At 46.0% G+C, this 19605-nt stretch overlaps 1 protein-coding gene across 1 annotated transcript in view; it reads right to left on the reverse strand.

The window, feature by feature from the left end:
- Positions 1-519: 519 nt before the first annotated feature.
- The window catches only part of Gabrr1 (gamma-aminobutyric acid type A receptor subunit rho1), a 31842-nt gene continuing 12756 nt past the window's right edge, over positions 520-19605 (reverse strand). Inside the window, exons 3-10 of the mRNA XM_075971257.1 lie at positions 18347-18453; positions 16597-16664; positions 15362-15585; positions 9799-9881; positions 8716-8856; positions 6275-6427; positions 4953-5149; positions 520-3669 (exon numbers count right to left, since the gene is read on the reverse strand). Coding sequence (XP_075827372.1) covers positions 3376-3669; positions 4953-5149; positions 6275-6427; positions 8716-8856; positions 9799-9881; positions 15362-15585; positions 16597-16664; positions 18347-18453 — 1267 coding nt within the window. The 3' untranslated portion in view covers positions 520-3375. The remainder of the gene's footprint in view (positions 3670-4952; positions 5150-6274; positions 6428-8715; positions 8857-9798; positions 9882-15361; positions 15586-16596; positions 16665-18346; positions 18454-19605) is intronic.

Below are 19605 nucleotides of genomic sequence, written 5' to 3' on the forward strand. Positions count from 1 at the left end.
TATGTGTATGGTGACTTCACATGCTGAATGAGCACTCAAAAAGACCAGAGAAGACTATCCGGTGTCTTGTTTCATTACCATCCACTTATTTCTTTGAGACACTGTCTCTTCCTGAATCTAGAGCTAGGCTAGTGGTCAGCAAGCTCCAGATGTCCTCCTGTCTCCACTGTGCCCCCTACACACACACACACACACACACACACACACACACATGGCCGCACACAGTTTTCTGGGTGGGTGCTGGTGATTTCAACTCAGTTTCTCAAATTTGGTAGCAGTGCTCTTACCCATTGAACCATCTCTCCAGTCCCCAGAATTTTCTTGTCATTTCCTAAATGCTATAGTATAACTATGTACAAAATATTAGGTGTACTGTGATGCCAATAGACTTCCATGGGCATATGTTATCGAATGTACATGATAGTGTTGTGTGACACCGTTCCTGTGCATACGTGAGCAAACATGTACCACTCCAGATAGGAAACCAATGACAGATCAAATTAAAGATACCACCAAAGTCCAACTTGGTGAACCAATCAGCTTTATTGGGGTTACTTAGAGGTGCAGAAATTATTCAAAGACAGCTGCATCACTGAAGCCCACCCCATCATGGGTGAAAACCCACAATAGCTGGAAATCTAGAGCTCATTGCATGACTTGCAGACAGCTGGATGTGCTGGAATGTGTCCCCTCCAGATAGCTTAGCTGGTCTTTGCCTCTTCCTGACAGCTTGGATCACCTGAAAGTTACTCTCAGTGGCTCTTATTGCTTATGTTTATTTGGTGGAGGGAGATAGTTTATCTATTTAGTTTCAGGGGCTTCCTGAAACTTTTGAGTTGTTTGCTTCCTGAGCTTAACTTGAAGGGGCTTCTTTCCTGTGGGATGGAGGGCATCACCTTTTGTTAAGCGCATCCTAAGGAGCTTCCCTCCAAGATAAAGTATTCTAACTTGGAGGAGATTGCTATAGAAAAACTGATCTATAGACAAGGCTTCTAAAGAAGTACCTCAGGTTAAATGAGGCCATGCATGTGGGTCCTGACAAAATATAACTAGGGAGAAAGGGATTTGGACATTGGTGGGAACAAAGGAAAGAAGGCAAGGATACAGCAAGATGGTGGCCATTGGAAAGTCAGGAAGGGAGGCCTCTGGGGAAAGCACATCCGCCAGCACATTCAATGTGACCTTGAACATTAGTCTCTAGAACTGTGAGAAATCTCTGTTGATCAAGCCATTTGGCCTACAGTCTTTGATATAGCAGGTTAGCAGACTAGTAGAACATTCTACACACTGCCTCAAATGCTAGAGTATCCCAAACAGTAGGTAAGGTTTAGTTTAGACAACTCAGTGGCCCTAGTGGTGAGGGAGAAGACAGTGGCAAAGATGTTGACTTTAATGATAATTGTTTCACAAAATAAAAATGGAAACTAATCTTTTTAAACCTCACATAGCCCAGACTGCCTTCCAATGTGCTCTAAAGCTAAGACTAGCTTTGAACTCCAGGTCCTCCCACTTCTACTTCCCAAGTGTTGAGATTTCAGGCATGTGTAAACCATGCTTGGTAAAACAAACAGTCACTTTGTATATCAATGATAATTAATAGTTTAATTTATGCTCTTCTAAGTTTACTACTTGTGTTTCCAAAAAGCTTTTAGTGGCCTTACATTGGGGAAAATGAAAGACCATCTAAGTAGGACTCTCATTGGGGAAAATGAAAGACCGTCTAAGTAGGACTTTGCAAGTAGTTCTTTAAAAATCAGAATAAAGAATAGGCATGCATATATCATTTAGTGTTGATCCATCAAGTTAACTTTGAAATGATGGGAGATAGAAGGACATATATGAAGGGCGGCTTCCTAGCACAGAGGATGGTGGCTCCTGGATGGGTCTCTTAGACCACCTCCTTTTTATTAATATGCCCCATAATGTTAAATTATCATTTATGTTTCACTAAACTCTGAACACAACCACAATTCTCTCTCTCTCTCTTTTTGGTTTTTGAGACAGGGTTTCTCTGTAGTTTTTGGGTCCTGTCGTGGAACTAGTTCTTTTAGAACAGGCTGGCCTCGAACTCACAGAGATCTGCCTGCCTCTGCCTCCCGAGTGCTGGGATTAAAGGCGTGCGCCACCACTGCCCGACAAACACAACCACAATTAAAGGGCAATGTCTTAACTTGTTTTAGAGGCTGCTGGGATGTGAACAGATGCTAAATAGAAGTCTCTGTCTCTGTGAGTGAAAGATGTAGCCCAGAGAAAACGCCATACTGTTAATGACTTTTGGGCAAGTTTGGTTGGACTTATTCTATATCTTCTAGATAAATAACATGAAGCCTTATGTTTTTAAACATTATTTTAAAATAACACATCAAATTACAAGTGATGACTGACATCATCATCTGGTCTATTGAACGCTCAATCTAGATGATAACTGCGCTAGTTCCTAGACAGTGTTGGCTCTCAGAGTGGAAATGCAGACGTCTATCTGTTTCTTTTGCTTTTTGATGTTATTTTCTCTTAAGAAATTGTGTGCTTCTCGTTCTCATGAGCTGTATCACCTCAAGTTTCCTTGAAATGCTGATTATTCAGAAGAAATTAATACCTCTTCGAGCTCCTCCGTGATATTATCATGCTACTGAGAAAACAGTTCATTTTGAAAGAGCACGTGCTCCGTGGTAGAGAGGCACAAAACAGTGACTAGAAAACAGAGAAAGGAACACGGTTCTCTAGCACACTCAGCTCCACAGGACAGACAGAATGCATACACGTATCTCCATCTTCAGAGTTTCTCTGCCAGAGAAAAGTCAACCATCTAAAGAGCATTTCTTATAAGGGGAGATTATCTATAGCTTGTTAAAGAGAGCCTGTGAACATCCCTACCATACGTTAACTATGCGAGTGGACGGAGGGACAGACTGAAGCATGAACAACTCTACAGTACATTAACTGTGGGGGGTGCCGAACAGGTGCAGGGACAGACCAAAGCACAGCTTGTCACCAGAAGGGGCCTATGTGCACGTGGGCTCCGTGCAAATGAGTTTTATTCAGGTGCTCTCCAGTTCCACATAGTCTAAAGAACACAGTGCCGCCCATGAAGGAAGACCTCCATGAGGGGAGAACCCAGAGCCCAGCACTGAAATGCAGCATGACCATGTGTCCTCTGTGCTCTTCCTGGGATCTGGGAACAGCTAATACTGTGTGTACAACTGATGCTTAATACATAGAAAAACGCTGTCTTGTCAGTGCAGCTTTGCATGGCTGAAGAAGGGACAGTGAAAGCCCAGGGGGGCACTGGGGTGGTTTTCATACTTTGTCATTCACAGCAATTTCTGTAGTGCATACAAACCATGAAGAAGGCGAGGTTTACAGAATTACAGACATCTAAGAGAAAATTGACCAGTATATCAAATTGAATAAGATGTAGGCGGCTGGGAAGACGATCCTGGAGTATTTATCGATGGCATGGGTGTTGATCTTCATGCTCACATAGCTGCCTCTCTGGCTTTTCCTCTGGGGAGAGCCCCTCTCAGGGGCCAGGGTCAGCTGCACCATCATCCTGTCGGGTTTCTCGCCATTCTCAGGCATGTAGCCGCTCAGGTCATTCACCTCCCCGTCACTGTAGCTACCATCCAGCATCACTGCCCGGGGCTGGGTCAGTCCGCAGCTGCAGGAGACCTGCAAACACACGGGGCACGTGAGCTGAGCGCTGTCCCTCAGGTTCCCGCAAAGTATTGTGTATGAAGGCTGTTACCCTCTAGCCTCTTTTATTCTCAGCTTTAGGGAGAAGGTAAGAAAAATGATGATGGTGTCACTGTGAGCATCCTAAGACAGCTGTGAGCACAGCTCTGCATCCGAGAGCTTACCAGCAGCCTCAAGATCAGGGTGCTGATGGGAACTGGTGTTGAACTAATATCTTCATGCTAACTTGTAGGAAAGAGCACACTGCTGTACCAGAGACGGATAAGACTAGCACCAGCTAGCCCCGTCCTCCGTGAAGTCATAATCCCTGAGCTCATACCATGTTCTCTTTGGGGAAAGTAGTGACAGACCCAGGGTCTATATGTTAGACAAGAGTGATATCCTGAGCTACACCTTTTTTTCATTTTGAGACAGCCTTGGTAAGTTACCCAGGCTGGCCTCCAGGTTGTGACTCTCCTCCTGAGAAACTGCATTACAGGCTGTTGACTTTACACCTGGCACCAAACGAACCCTTCATAAAAACGTTTATAGATGACGCTATTTGGTGTTTGCCACGAGGGTTGGGACTGAAAGGCAGCAGTTTGGGAATAGTGTTTCGGTAAGGGATTGCTGGAGGAGAGAGGCTCTACACTGTAGGCTGGGGAGGGAAAGGAAGGGCGGGAGCAAAGATAGCTTAAGAAATGGTGGGAGAGGGCTGGAGAGATGGCTCAGAGGTTAAGAGCATTGTCTTCTCTTCCAAAGGTCCTGAGTTCAATTCCCAGCAACCACATGGTGGCTCACAACCATCTGTAATGGGGTCTGGTGCCCTCTTCTGGCCTGCAGGCATACAGACAGAATATTGTATACATAACAAATAAATAAATAAATAAGAAAGAAAGAAAAAGAAAAAAAGAAATGGTGGGAGATAGGAGGCCTTATATGAAGGGAAGTTTCTTAGGATAGAATATGGTGCCCCTGGAGGGGTCTTTTAAATCACCTCATATTTGTTAATAATATGTTCCACAGTGTTAAATTATCATTTATTTCCCTCACTAAACTCTGAACACATCCACAATCGAATGGGCCATGTCTTAATTTAGCGGCACTGGGATGTAGATGCTGAGTGAATGCTTTCATTGAACAAAAGATGTAAATGTCAACTATTCATGACCATGGCTGGAGGTAGGCTGAGGAGAGGGTATCACAGCCTCATTTTACAGGGAGGGTAGAACCTGCCCACCATGCCAAGGCTAGCCCAGTCTATGCCGTGGCAAAGTCACCTTCTCCCGTAGCTTCCGTTCCTTCCGCTCCTGCACTGTGGTCAGGTAATTGACAGCCGCGTACTCCAGCACTGAGAGGAACACGAACACGAAGCTGACCCAGAGGTAGATGTCCACGGCTTTGATGTAGGACACTCGGGGCATGGAGGCATTCACGCCCGTGATGATGGTGGACATGGTCAGCACCGTGGTGATGCCTGCCACAGATGGTGAGAAATAAGCACGCGCTCACATTTGCCAAACACTGTGTGCCTTGTCCCTCTGTGACTCCGCCTTTTGTTCTGCCTGCTCCCTCCTGGGGACCGTCCTCCTGTCTTCGTGAGCTAGCTGTCACAGATCCCTCCCTGCTCCTCTGCTCCTCGTTTCCACTTTCTCCTCTGCACACCTGGCACATTCGTTACAGCCCCGGACACTTCAGCATGAAGGGATTGCCTTCCTTTGTCCCAAGAAAGGAGATACGGATATAAGCAACCACGTGGTAAAGGAAGTCATTTCAACACTGTGTCTGTCCTTGGTCCATAAAAGTTCTATAATCCTGGGCTCATCTCTTTAGCTGACAGCTACCCCATGCTGGGCCTGTGTGCCTATCCAGCAGGACTACCTCGAGCACCTTGACATCAGGTTTATCAGGATCGCTTTATTTATAGGAGACAGATTTTAATGAGCTTGCACATGCGCTCTGCACAGTAGCTTTTGGAGTGCCAGCTAACTGCTGAAGAACAGGGCGTCATGGGTGGGAATTTGCCCAGGATTGCAAATTAAGCTCAGAACATTCGCTTGGAAAACATTAAATCACACACGATTGGGGTCACCCGAAGGGCCAGCTCCAAACCCTTTCACTGAAGCCTGGTGGGACATCCTGTCACTTGCAAACCTGAGCCGTCTGAGCTGTAGTAGTGGCTGTGACCTACGGGCTCAGGGTTTACGGTAAGGGCATTTGATGGGGTGCTGAGGAAGGAATGGAAGGAGAGCAGGAAAACTCGGGGATTCTGACTACAGATATGGTGAAGCCCAAGACTCCTCGTTTTTAATAATTCCCTCAAGGATTCTCTACTGCAAAGGTTCCTTGGGCCACCCTTTGAGAAACCTTGTTGCAGAATACCTTATACAGACCAACAAGAAGAGCACACCAAGACTGGGAGCCCCCTGCCCAGGACCACAGGGAGCTGTGTGGATGGACAGCCCTGGGGCCTGGATAGATTTCCATGTGGTGCTTAGATTGTGTGGTGCTACTTAAACATTTCCAGGTTATTCTGTAGAGAGGAGGAAGGAATGCCTTGGATTTCCAGACACGTGTAGTGTACTCTTGAGATAGTCCTTACCTAAGGGAACTCTGGCAGGCACAGCTCTGCGGTCGATCCAGAAGGACACCCAGGACAGCATCACCATGAGGGTGGCGGGGAAATAGGTTTGGAGCAGGAAGAAGAAGATGTGGCGGCGTAAAGTGAAGTTAATGTACAGACGGTTGTACCAGCCTGGGGACAAAGGAATAAGAGAGAGAACACAGTGTAGCTGCTTGGCTCCTTTAAAAGACAAGGCTTATTTATAGAATCTTAAATTTCTTAGAGCTCACTCTGGACCCCTACCTTAAACAGTGACTGGGCCATGTGGCAACCCTCATCACTCGTGTGAAGCCACTGTGAGGAATCTTTGTCCCTTTCGTAAACATGAAGGGAACCCTTGAGAAAGTCACTTAAAGTTTTGTTTCTCAAAATATGTCCTTGGGCCTGTCTGCCTCACAATCACATGGGAGCATCTTAGAAGTTCAGATGTAGCTCATGGATAGAGTCCTTGACCAGGATACACAAGGCCATATGCTCAGTTCCCTCCCCGTTTCTCTCTCTTCCTCTTCTTCTCTCCCTCCTCCCCTTCCCATCTCCCACCAGACTCCTACACTGTAGCCCAGACCACTGGAGCAGAATCTTTCTTGAGCAGCAGCCTCATGGGGTTTGTGTGCAGAGCAAAGCTAGAGGCAGTACTTAAACAGCCCCCTTTATTTCTTTCCTTTTTCTTTTTTAATTGTATTTTTTGAGGCAGGGTTTTAGGTAGCCCAGACTGGCCTCAGACTCACAATGTACCTGAGAATAGCCTTGAATTCCTGATCCCCCCCTGTTTCCACCTTGGTAAGTGCTGGGATGTTGGTGACTATCCCCAGGCCTGGCTCCCTTCCTGAATTTCTTTATGGGAAGAAATGGGTTTTGAGGTAGAACACAGTCTTTGATCTGGGCATAGAGTAACAATCTCTGGTCCATTGGGCTTTGCTCTGCCTTTGCGATTTCCAGAGAAAGGAACACGTGTGAGGATGTGGGAGGAGGGTGTCCAGGGCTGGGAGTAAGTGGGGTCCTGGCAGCAATAAGAGCGGATTTGGTGTCGTCAGTGAGTACGTTGCATAGAGCTGGCCTCTTGGTACCAGCAAGTGTAGAGGACTTTCAGAAGACAGACCCAAACCACTGAGCATCCAGGGTGAGCAGGGCAGAATGGGAGTTGGATTGGCAGGCTGAAACTTGGCTGTCAGTGCTCTTTAACGGATTAGGATGCGCTTACATGGGGGAGCTCCCTCAAGAAGTTCTGCAGAATCTTCTGAAAGGTGAGATTAAAACAGAAGCAAGGGATGGAGAATGTCAGCTGTCTACCAGCTCAGGCCAGCTGCTGGGGAAGGCCATGGAGCACAGCCTCAGGCAATGGGTGCTGATGAGGCCTGTATAGACCTCTGACTGATAAGGCCACAGCCAGGTCCACATGATGACCAGGAGTCATTCTGAGGAGCGTGGGTAGTAGTGGCACACCCGGGGAAATGGAGAATGGTGGTCTGAACTGAAACTTGTTTGTGGCTAGAGAGAGGCTCTGCTGAGCACGTCAGGGATGCAGCACCAACGAGACACAGCATCATCTCAAATAAACCTACTCACACAGCTTCCCTCGGAGCCTTAGCTTGCATTTCCTAGGTAGCTATCTCTGATACATTGATGGGTCAAAAATTACCTATAATCTGGGTGGTGGTGGTGGCACATGCCTTTAATCCCAGCACTCAGTAGGCAGAGAAAGGCATATCTCTGTGAGTTCGAGACCAGGCTGGTCTACAAAGTGAGTTCCAGGACAGGCTCCAAAGCTATAGAGAAACCCTGTCTTGAAAAACCAATAAATAAATAAATAAATATTACCTGCAAAGCTAGTTTCCTTGGAGCATACCTATAGCCCAGCCCTGGAGATACTGAGCCAGAGGCCCAGCCTAGATGCATAGTGTATAGTGTGTTCACCAGCCTGGATACATAGTGTATAGTGAGTTCACCAGCCTGGATACATAGTGTATAGTGAGTTCACCAGCCTGGATACATAGTGTATAGTGAGTTCACCAGCCTGGATACATAGTGTATAGTGAACTCACCAGCCTAGATGCGTAGTGTATAGTGTGTTCACCAGCCTGGATACATAGTGTATAGTGAGTTCACCAGCCTGGATACATAGTGTATAGTGAACTCACCAGCCTGGATACATGGTGTATAGTGAGTTCACCAGCCTGGATACATAGTGTATCGTGAATTCAGGGTAGCATGGGCAAGGGAGTGAGCTCCTGTCTTAAAGGAAAATAAATCACCTCTCCTTGACACATACCACCCACTGGATTTTATTTAGGACTCTAGTCTTCTGTTTCAAAATTCTGCTCACTTGATGTGACAACCAGATCATACACGTCCTAAACAGAGCCTGAAGCACCTGGCCACCATGGGGCCTCCCTGGCACTCCACGCATGCTCTGAGCTCACCTGTACTGCTGTAGAAGGCCAGCTTTGTGGTGGTGTGGAATTCTTGGATGAGGAACTGGGAGAGGGAGATCCTCTCGTCTGTCTTTAAGGAGTCGTTGCCCTTTTTCCAGTATAGCATAAGGTCATCTTCTGTGTAGGCATCTGGGAGATGAGAGCCAGTGTCAGGAACGGGGTGACATGCAAGCCAGGCAGCCTGTGGGGCTGTGTGACACTAAGTGTCCTAAGCCACACAGACTGCCTGGCTTGGGGAAAGATAACAAACTGCAAACTAGACAATACAGACAGACAACTCTAGTTCATCCCAGTTTCTCAAAGTTATCAGAGCAAGGCTTCTAGGCTCAAGGGCTCACAGTTCCTACAAAAAAAAAAAAAAAAAAAAAAAAAAAACAAAAACAAAAAAAACCTCACTCCGCAATCCAGCTGCGATAGGTTAAACCAAATGCTACTGCTGCTTGCATGGCAGAGACAGTTCAATACTGGCAAGATTTCCTATGGTCAGCTTTATAGACTAGGAACCAGCCAGCTTGCTCCTCTCTTGCACAGGTGCAATACATCACCTGGGGGCCAGATCACGACTCACTCTCAGGCAGCATGAGTCTAGAAGGGGCTTCTCCTTGGGCCAGTTGTGCCCATTTCCTCAAAAGAAGGAGGAGATGACTGTGGTCAGCATCCTCCCAGAGGCTGCCATGTGCCCAGCACGTCCCCTTCAGGTGAGGCACAGGGTTGCACAGGCACATGTGCCCCTGGTCGTAACTGAGGGGGAACATCTTGGAGCTGCAGATAGCGTCTGCCTCCCTGTAATCTGTTCTTCTAAGGGCTCGCTAAGCCTTGACTGTGTGATAGGAGCCCTCACGCGTCAACCGGTTTGGCTCTGGTACACAGGTGTCAAACCAGACACTAATGCGTGAAGGTGTTTTCTAGAGGTGACTAGCATTTCAACCAGGAGACTTCGGGTGAAGGAGATTATCTCAGGTCACCCTGGAGAGCCTGACCCTAGGACGGGAAAGGCAGGAAGAGCAGAGTTCCTGGGAGAACTGTCCCCTGCCACAGAGAGGGGTTTAGACGTGCTGGTGTGGGACTCACAGCTCTCGATTTCCAGGGAGCAGGTCTGTGTGTCCAGCGGAAACCTGCTGAAGTCCATGTTGCACATCGCTGTCACTGTAACTCTAGAAACAAAAGGACGCACGGCTTCAGCACCTGCTGGAGACAACTGCGAAGTGATGAACAGGTAGAAAAGGCTGCTTCCTGCCCCCAGGGCCTAAGCGGTGTGCTGGCGTCAGGAAAGACCCTTAGGCATGACCTGCTCTTTATGTTTGACATTAGGAGCTGTACAAGCGAGTGAGGATCTCTGCTAACACCAGCACATTCCAGTGTGGTCAGTCAGTATAGCGGTGTAAAAGACACACACACACTTTTCATTTAAATGATTGCTGAAAGAAATGAGTGTTCCCCAAATACAGGTATCCAAATATTTGCCTCACCAATAACTACTCAAAACTCACTGCCTCTCGAGATATTAATACGCTTTCCCGTTTGCTGTGCTCCCGCTGCTGATGGCATCTACTTATCTGCAATAGAACGTTGTGGGGGTAGGGGAACCCATACCTGACACTGGTAAGCAATGACCTGAGACTAGAAAGGCCATAGGCCTATGGGGAAATGTAACTATTATTATGCTAAAGGGACATAGCAATAAAATGACTCCTGATGACCTTCTGCTGCACCCAGAGACTGGTACCTCCCTCAGTCCTCACCAGAGAAAGTTGCAGTAAATAGGGATTACCAGGGTCCCACAAGCAACATACAGAGAGTGAGAGACTTTGGAGCACTTGTGGGACCATATTATACAGCCCACATATATCTGTATTGTATCAGCAGTCAGCCTCTCAAGCCATAATAGCAGCAGAGGTGCTAAAAGCATCTCCAGACTGTCTCCTCAGCTCAGGGTATGCTGATGGTGTGGTGCCCCTTTGTCCTAGTCATGAGGACCACCCGGGAAGAAGTGTTAATCCCAAACTAGTGACAGAGTTGCTAACATAACTTTAGTCCTCCTACCTCGGAAACAGAATGTTAATGAACTTCCCCCTCAGTTTACCTTGGGTAATCAAAGATGTTTGGAGAATAAACGCTGGTAACCTTCAGGATTTGAAGGAACCCTGAGATTCCCTTCCGATATTGCTGTGTGAACTTGTGTCTCAATTATTCCCACACCCCCATACTGGTCCAGAGAGATAGTTTATGTTAGGGTTTGGACCCTGGCAAGCACTTATCCCTAAAATGAATGTCTTTATCACCTCACCCCTACAAATACACCAAGGCTCAGGTAGCTCTGCAGAAGCAATTGAGAAAAAAAAAAGCAGCTATTGTGAAGGGTGTTGTTTCTCTGATTTCGTTCCCAGCATGAGTCTGTGACCTCTGAGAGAGTAGGTCTGAGCCAGGTCCTCTGTAGGTTCCAGTGCACCTGAGTCTGGGACCTCCTAGGGAGAAGCTCAGAGCCAGATACCTTTGCAGAACCAACCCCTAGCCAGGGACTTCCACAGGAGCAGATCCTGACCAGGGACATTTACAAAAATAGGTCTGAGCCAGCAACCTAGACCAGAGCAGGCCTGAGACAGCAAACTCCATGGGAGTAGAGCAAATCCCGGGAGAGCTGAGTGACCTCCAGGAACACGGAGTGACCAATGGGGTAACTAGAACTATGCATAGCACTAACTGTACTATGAGGAACAACCATCTGAGCCTTGGATCCACTGGCACCTAGAATACTAATCACCAGAGTTACAGACAGCCCCATCCACACCAGTTAGAGGAAAAGATGAGTAGAAAAGGTAAGAACACATGCAATACCACAAAGAGCAACAGGGCACCAGTAAAATCTAGAGATCCTACAACAGCAAGACTTGAACAACCAAATATAAATGAAGCAGAAGAAAATGACTTTAAAAAATAACTTCAGGAGAATGTTTGAGACTCTTAAAGAAGAAATGAAAAATTTCCTCAAAGAAATGGAGAAAAGGAAAAACAAAAGATTGGAAGACATCAACAAATCCCTTAAAGAAAACCAAGAAAAAGCAATCAAACATATGAAAGAGACTATTCAAGACTTGAAAACTGAAATAGAGACAATAAAGAAAACACAAGCCAAGGGAATTATAGAAATAGAAATTATGAGAAAATGAACAGGAACCACAAATGCAAACACAAACAGCAGAATACAAGAGATTTTGGAAGAGAGAAGAATCTCAAGCATTGAAGATACAATAGAGGAAATAGACTCATCAGTAAAAGAAAACATTAAATCTAACAAAAACTTAACACAAAATATCCAGTAAAAGGCTGGAGAGATGGCTCAGAGGTTAAGAGCATTGCCTGCTCTTCCAAAGGTCCTGAGTTCAATTCCCAGCAACCACGTGGTGGTTCACAACCATCTGTAATGAGGTCTGGTGCCCTCTTCTGGCCTTCAGGCATAACGCAGAAAGAATATTGTATACATAATAAATATTTTTTTAAAAATCCAGTAAATATTGGACACCATGAAAAGACCAAACCTAACAATAATAGGTATAGAAGAAAATGAAGAAGTCCAACTGAAAGGCACAGAAAATATATTTAACAAAATCATAAAAGAAAACTTTTCCAACCTAAAGAAAGATATGCCTATGAAGATACAAGAAGCTTACAGAACACCAAATAGACTGGATAAAAAAAAGTGCCCTCATCACATAAAAATCAAAACACTAAACATATAGAATAAAGAAAGAATATTAAGAGCTGCAAAGGAAAAAGGCCAAGTAACATATAAAGGCAGACCTATCAGAATTACACCTGACTTCTCATTGGAAACAATGAAAGCCAGAAAGTCATGGCCAAGCATTATGCAGATGTTAAGAAACCACGGGTGCTAGCCCAGACTACTATACCCAGCAAAACTTTCAATAGAAGGACAAAACAAGATATTCCATGACAAAACCAGATTTAACCAATATCTAGCCATAAACCCAGTCCTACACAAAGTACTAGAAGGGAAAGTCCAACCCAAGGAAGTTGGTACCTCAACAAAAACACAGACAATTGATGAGCTCACAACAACAAATCCCAAAGAAGGGGAAACCCCACAAACTAACATTAACAATGAAAACTAAATTAACAGGAGATAGCAATCACTAGTCATTAATATCCCCTAATATACATAGACTCAATTCACCTGTAAAAAGACACAGGCTAACAGATTGGATACAAAAACAGATTCCATCTTTCTGCTGCATACAAGAAACACACCTCAACCTCATAGCAGACATTGCCTCAGAGAAAAAGGTTGGGAAAAAAAATTTCTAATCTAATAGACCTAAGAAAAAGCTGGTGTAGCTATCCAAATATCTAGCAAAATAGACTTTAAACTAAAATTAATCAAAAGAGACAAAGAAGGACATTTTATATTAGTCACAGGAAAAAGCCATCAAGAGGAAATCTCAATACTGAACATCTATGCTCCAAACACAAGGGTGCCCTCATATGTAAAAGAAACACTTCTAAGGCTCAAATCATACATTAAACTCCACACACTAATAGTGGGAGACTTCAACACTTCACTCTCAACACTGGACAGGTCAGTCAGACAAAAAATTAACAGAGAAATAAGGGAACTAACAGATGTTATGACTCAAATGGACTTAACAGACATCTATATATACCTTTTCAAAAATTGACCACATTCTCGGCAACAAAACAAACCTCAACAGATACAAAAAGATTGGGATAACCCCATGTATTATCAGATCACCACGGCTTAAAACTAGAAGTCAACAGCAACACTAATTCCAGAAAGCCTACAAACACATAAAAATTAAACCATGCTCACCTGAATCATCAATGGGTCAAAGAAGAACTAAAGGGAGGGAGAAATTAAAAACTTCCTATAATTCAATGAAAATGACCACATAACATACCCAGATTTATGGGACACAATGAAAGCAGTGTTAACAGAAACGTTCATCGCACTAAATGCCTACATAAAGAAGCTGGAAAAATCCCAACTAGTGAATTAACAGAACATTACTTTAGAACAAGAAGAAGCAAACTCACCCAAGAGAACTAGATGGCAGGAAATAGTCAAATTGAGAGCTGAAATCAACAAAATAGAAACAAAGAAAACAATACAAAGAATCAATGAGACAAAGAGTTGGTTCTTTGAGAAAATCAAGAAAATAGAGAAATCTTTATCCAAACTAACCAAAAGGCAGAGAGAGAATATCCAAATTAATAAATCAGAAATGAAGAGGGGGACATACTAGCAGACATGGAGGAAATACAGAGAATCATCAGGTCATATTTCGAAAACCTGTACTCCACAAAATTTAAAAACTTAAAGGCGGTAAACAACTTTCTGAATAAATATCACTTACCAAAATTAAATCAAGACCAGATAAGCAAATTAAACAGACCTGTAACTGCTGAAGAAATAGAAACAGTCATCAAAAGTCTCCCAAACAAAAAAAGCCCAGGACCAAATGGTTTCAGTTCGGAATTCTACAAGATTTTCAAAGAAAAACTAATACCAATATTCCTCAATTTGTTCCATACAATAGAAACAGAAGGAACATTGCCAAACTCTTTTTATGAGACAACAATTACCCTGATATCCAAACCACATAAAGACATTACTAAGAAAGAGAATTACAGACCAATCTCACTCATGAACACTGATGCAAAAAAATACTAAATAAAATACTGGCAAATCGAATCCAAGAACACATCAAAACCATCATCTACCATGATCAAGTAGGGTTTATTCCAGAGATGCAGCGATGGTTCAACATATGAAAATCTGTCAACATAATCCACCATATAAACAAACTGAAAAATAAAAACCACATGATCATCTCACTAGATGCTGAAAAAGCTTTTGACAAAATACAACATGTCCCAGACTCAGAGAGAGGAAGATGTGTATCAGAAAACAAGTCTATTTATTTATTTTTTTCCCTGACTCTTACTAGAAAAACAAACTTTAAAAAAAATTTAAATTTTCAGGCTAGAAAGATGCAGTGGTTACAAACACTGGCTACTCTTGCAGAGGACCTGAGTTTTATTCCCAGCACCCACATAATGACTCACAACAGTCTGTAACTCCAGGCCTAGGGGATCTGGCACCCTCTTCTGGCCTTCACCGGCACACACGTGGTGTACAGGCACACGTGCAACCAAAATGCCCATATGCATTATGCAAAATTTAAAAAATTTAACTAATTAAACTTTTTTAAATTTATTTATTTATTAAAGATTTCTGTCTCTTCCCCACCACCGCCTTCCATTTTCCTCCCCCTCCCTCCTCAGCCCGAAGAGCAATCAGGGTCCAAGGAACCCCCACCTCCATCCAGTTCTAGTAAGGTGAGCATCCAAACTGCCTAGGCTCCTACAAAGCCAGTACGTGCAGTAGGATCAGAAACCCATTGCCATTGTTCTTGAGTTCTCAGTAGTCCTCATTGTTCACTATGTTCAGCGAGTCCGGTTTTATCCCAGGCTTTTCTCCCCTCCAAAAAGAGCCCAGGACCAGATGGTTTCAATGCAGAATTCTAATTAAACTTTTAAAAGTTAAAATATTCAGGTAAGGCGGAAGCTCTCAGCACCAGCCTGCCTTTGTCCCCACCTGAGGCTGTACAGCACTTTCCCATCCGGCTGGACCCGCAGCATGACGTTGTCTGTGGTGGTGTCATGGATGAAGGAGCGTTTGGAGTGCACGAAGAACATGTCAGGGACCCAGATCTTCTTTACGAGCCGGCCGTCAAATGTCATGCTCAGATTGTTCGTGCTTGGAAAAGACAGCCTCTCGTCCTTCCAATAGTGCCTCAGATAGAGGGTCATGGTGAAGTCCTGCAGGTGGGAAGCAGAGCAGAAGCATACCCACCCACTGTGGGGACATCGGCAGTGGGGCATGCCATTGAAGCCAGCAGGCTGAGCATTGCCCCTGGAGAAGGCAGAGGGGAACCCAGGAAGAGGCCTAGCACAGACCGCCCCTAAACTCCACCCACCCGTGACACCCATCATCTCCATAACAGCTGCCCTGCTGACACCAGCGACTCAGGCTGTAAGTGCCAGGGTTAGGGCAGTGACACCCTGAGCAGGGCTGGCCTGAGCAGTGTTCTCCACAGCCTCCTGGAGAGCGGTGGGAGGAGGGCTGTAGGCGTGGCTTGCCTGAGAACCCTGCTCTTCGCTGGCTTCGCTGGCTTCCCTGTCTCCCTTTCTCATTCTCTTTGGCATTTTCAGGAAGGAGTCCCCAAGTACACGCTGGGTTAGCATACTTCTTTCTGGCCTGCTTCTTGGAGGCTCCAAACCAAGGTAGACTTGTAAAAAGTCCCCTAACTTGTAGAATGCTTCCCGACCTCGACCCGTGTTACCGTTAAAATTTTGAAGATATGGTTTCACTGTATAGCCCAGACTGGTATGGAGCTTCCTATATAGAAGACCAGGCTGGTCTAAAACCCAAGATAAGCCTTCCTCTACCTCTTGGGTGTTGACTTGAAGACTCACACCACCATGCCTAGCCGGCAACATTTTTTTTTTTTTAAATTGGAACCCACTGAAAAGCAAAAAGTAATAGTCTCTCGATTCCAGGTTTCTAGAGCAAGATACAGACTCTGCAGAAATACAGGGGGCCTGCATCTCAGGAGGATAAAGACCAAGTTTGTCACCTGACTCCATCTCATACCAGCTGGGAACTCTGGACACAGGACATGATGTCTGTGAGTCATCTGCTAAGTGCGTGTGACAGTTCCCATCTGCCAAGGAGTTATGAGTTATGAGGGAGTTCAGCAGTGCCACGCTTCTGTCCAGACAGGTGCACATGGGCTCCCACTCCCCAGCCCCCATCAGAGAAGCTCTCACCATGTCGACCTCCGAGATGCTGTCCAAGCTTTCCACCTGCACATCCACACCCACGGGGATGGCCGGGCCTGGGGAGGGCAAGACAGGGCACTCTCTTATATCCCCTCTGTTCTTTCTTTCTCCCCTCCCTTCTTCCCTCCTTCCCTTCTTGTCTTTTTCTTCTTCTTTTTTTTTCTGACAAAGCCTTGCTATGTAGCCCAGGCTAATCTCAGGCTCTCAATCCTCCTGCCTCAGCTTCCAAAGTGCTAGGATTATAAGAATATGCCAGCACATCCAGATGAACAGGTTAGGTACAGGGCATGTTTCAGTTAACCATGACACAAAGAGTTGGTGTTGGATCCAACAGTTTACCTATGATAAAGAATAAAGACCTTTCTGGAACTTGGGGGATTGGTTTGCAGGGGGATGGGGTTGGGGTGCAGGTAAACATGACTAGAAAAAAAAACAAAAGGCATGAAAATGATTTCTGGGGGCTGGAGGGATGGCTCAGTTAGTAAACACTTCTGGCCTGGTCAGCATGAGGACCTGAGTTTGACCCCGGGAACCCATGCAGAAATACTAGATGAGGTGTTATGTACTCCAGTGCTGGGGAGGCAGACGCAGGATTCCTAGGGCTCATGGGTCAGCCAGTCTAGCCTAATTTGCTCCGGGACAGTGAGAGTGTGTCTCAAAGGAGGCAGGCAGCGTTTCTGCAGATGGCAAGCCCAGAGGGCTCTCCCCTGGTCTCTGCAGACATTCACACCTACGCCTACATACGTGTATCTGCATACACACGAGCACAAATACCCACAGGCATAAAATATATTTTTCTCCAGAAAGAAACCAAACCTAGGTCAGTGAGATGGTTCAGCAGGTGGGGCTGCTCACTGCCAAACCTGGAGACCCTGAGCTGGGTTCCCAGAGCCCACATGGCAGAAAGAACCAACTTCCATAAGTTGTCCCCTGATAGCCATGCATTTTGTGATGTGCACACCACACCATCAAATAAATAAATAAATGTTGAACACACACAGAGGGATAGAGAGGGGGAGAGAGAGAGAGGGAGAGAGGGAAAGAGAAACAGAGAGAGAGGGAGGGAGGGATGGAGGGAGGGAGGGAGGGAGGGAGGGAGAGAGGGAGGGAGAGGGGGAAGGGGAGGGGAGAGAGAAAGAAACAGAGGGGGGAGAGGGAGAGAGTGGGAGGAGGGAGGGAGGAAAGAGGGAGAGAGGGAGGGAGGAAAAGAGAGAGAGAGAAAGAGAGAGAGAGAGAGAGAGAGAGAGAGAGAGAGAGAGAGAGAGAGAGAGACTCTTTTGGTAGAGGGCTGAAACCTGGCAGCTACTGAGCCCCGGATTCCGGTTCTGCAGGGTAATCCTTACATTCTTGAGCTATTTTCATTTCATTAAGCCCAGCAGACAGGACTCTGACGTGTCAGTGAAACTCATCTGCCAGTTCCCAGGGAGAACCAATCCAGTACAAGGTTGTTGCATGGGATTTCAGAGCATCCTCAGGAGGCAGCCCCGGCTGCAGCTGCCCTGCCTTCTCGCGGCAGCCTCTGTCTCACTGACCTCAGTGAGCCTTCTCACAGCACAGCCCTGGGACAGCTAGCAGCTGGTACCTTGGCAATGCCTGACAGAGCCAGGGACAAGAAGGACAGACGCTCAGAAGGTGCAGCCCACCAAGTTCAGCCCAGGTAGACATGATAAACAGATCTGGGTGCAGAAAGAACCCCAGAAAATAAGGGAAGCCCCACCCTCGAGAGTACATCCCATACCTCCAAAGCCAGGCCTCATACTGAAGTCATGGTCATCTATCCTCAGCAGCTGCTCTGACTTGGTGAGAGGCGACTTGGTTATGTCGGAGCTTCGTTTCAGAATCGGGCTGTCACAGAAGGAAAAGCAGATGGATCAAACGTACTAACCAAGGCTGGTCAGAGTCTTAGCCATCTGTGTTCTTCCTGCTCTTGGCAGGTTTCATAGGGTGTGCTTTCTCTTCTAAGCCTCCCCCCTCCCTTTTTCCAACTTTCTGGATAAAGAAACTGCCCTGCAGCTGAGGATAGGGAACCTGAAATGACCCTATCCTATAGCAATACTGACGAATATCTTGCATATCACCATAGAACCTTCATCTGGTAATGTGGGAGTGTCATATATCAATCTGTTGATTTCATTGGTTAAGCAAATAAAGAAACTGCTTGGCCCTCATAGGTTAAAACATAGGTGGGTGGAGTAAACAGAACAGAATGCGGGGAGAAAGAAGCTGAGTCAAGGAGTCACCATGATTCTCCCACTCCGGGCAGACGCAGGTTAAGATCATTCCTGGTAAGCCAGCTTGTGGGCTACACAGATTATAAGAAATGGGCTAGTCCAGGTGCGAGAGTTAGCCGAGAAAAGGCTAGATATAATGGGCTAGATATAATCAAGCGGTGTTTAAAAGAATACAGTTTCTGTGTAATTATTTCGGGGCATAAGCTAGCACTAGCTAGCCATGTGGGCGGCCGGGTGCCAGGGACGCAGCCCCTATTTCAACAATCTGGTGATGGATGGAGATAGAGACAGAGACCCACACTGGAGCACTGGACTGAGCTCCCAAGGTCCCAATGAGGAGCAGAAGGAGGGAGAACATGAGCAAAGAAGTCGGGACCACGAGGGGTGCACCCACCCACTGAGACAGTGGGGCTGATCTATTGGAAGCTCACCAAGGCCAGATGGACTGTGACTGAAAAAGCATGGGATAAAACTGGACTCTCTGAACATGGCGAACAATGAGAGCTGATGAGACGCCAAGGACAATGGCACGGGGTTTTGATCCTACTTAATGTGCTGGGAGCCTAGCCAGTTTGGATGTTCACCTTCCTAGAAATGGACGGAGGGGGGAGGACCTTGGACTTTCCACAGGGCAGGGAACCCTGACTGCTCTTTGGACTGGAGAGGGAGGGGGAGAGGAGTAGGGGGAGGGGGAGAAGGGTGGGAGGAGGGGGAGGGAAATGGGAGGCTGGGAGGAGATGGAAACTTGTTTTTTTTTTCCTTTTCT

Source organism: Microtus pennsylvanicus, chromosome 5 (assembly GCF_037038515.1).
Source record: "Microtus pennsylvanicus isolate mMicPen1 chromosome 5, mMicPen1.hap1, whole genome shotgun sequence".
NCBI lineage: Eukaryota > Metazoa > Chordata > Mammalia > Rodentia > Cricetidae > Microtus > Microtus pennsylvanicus.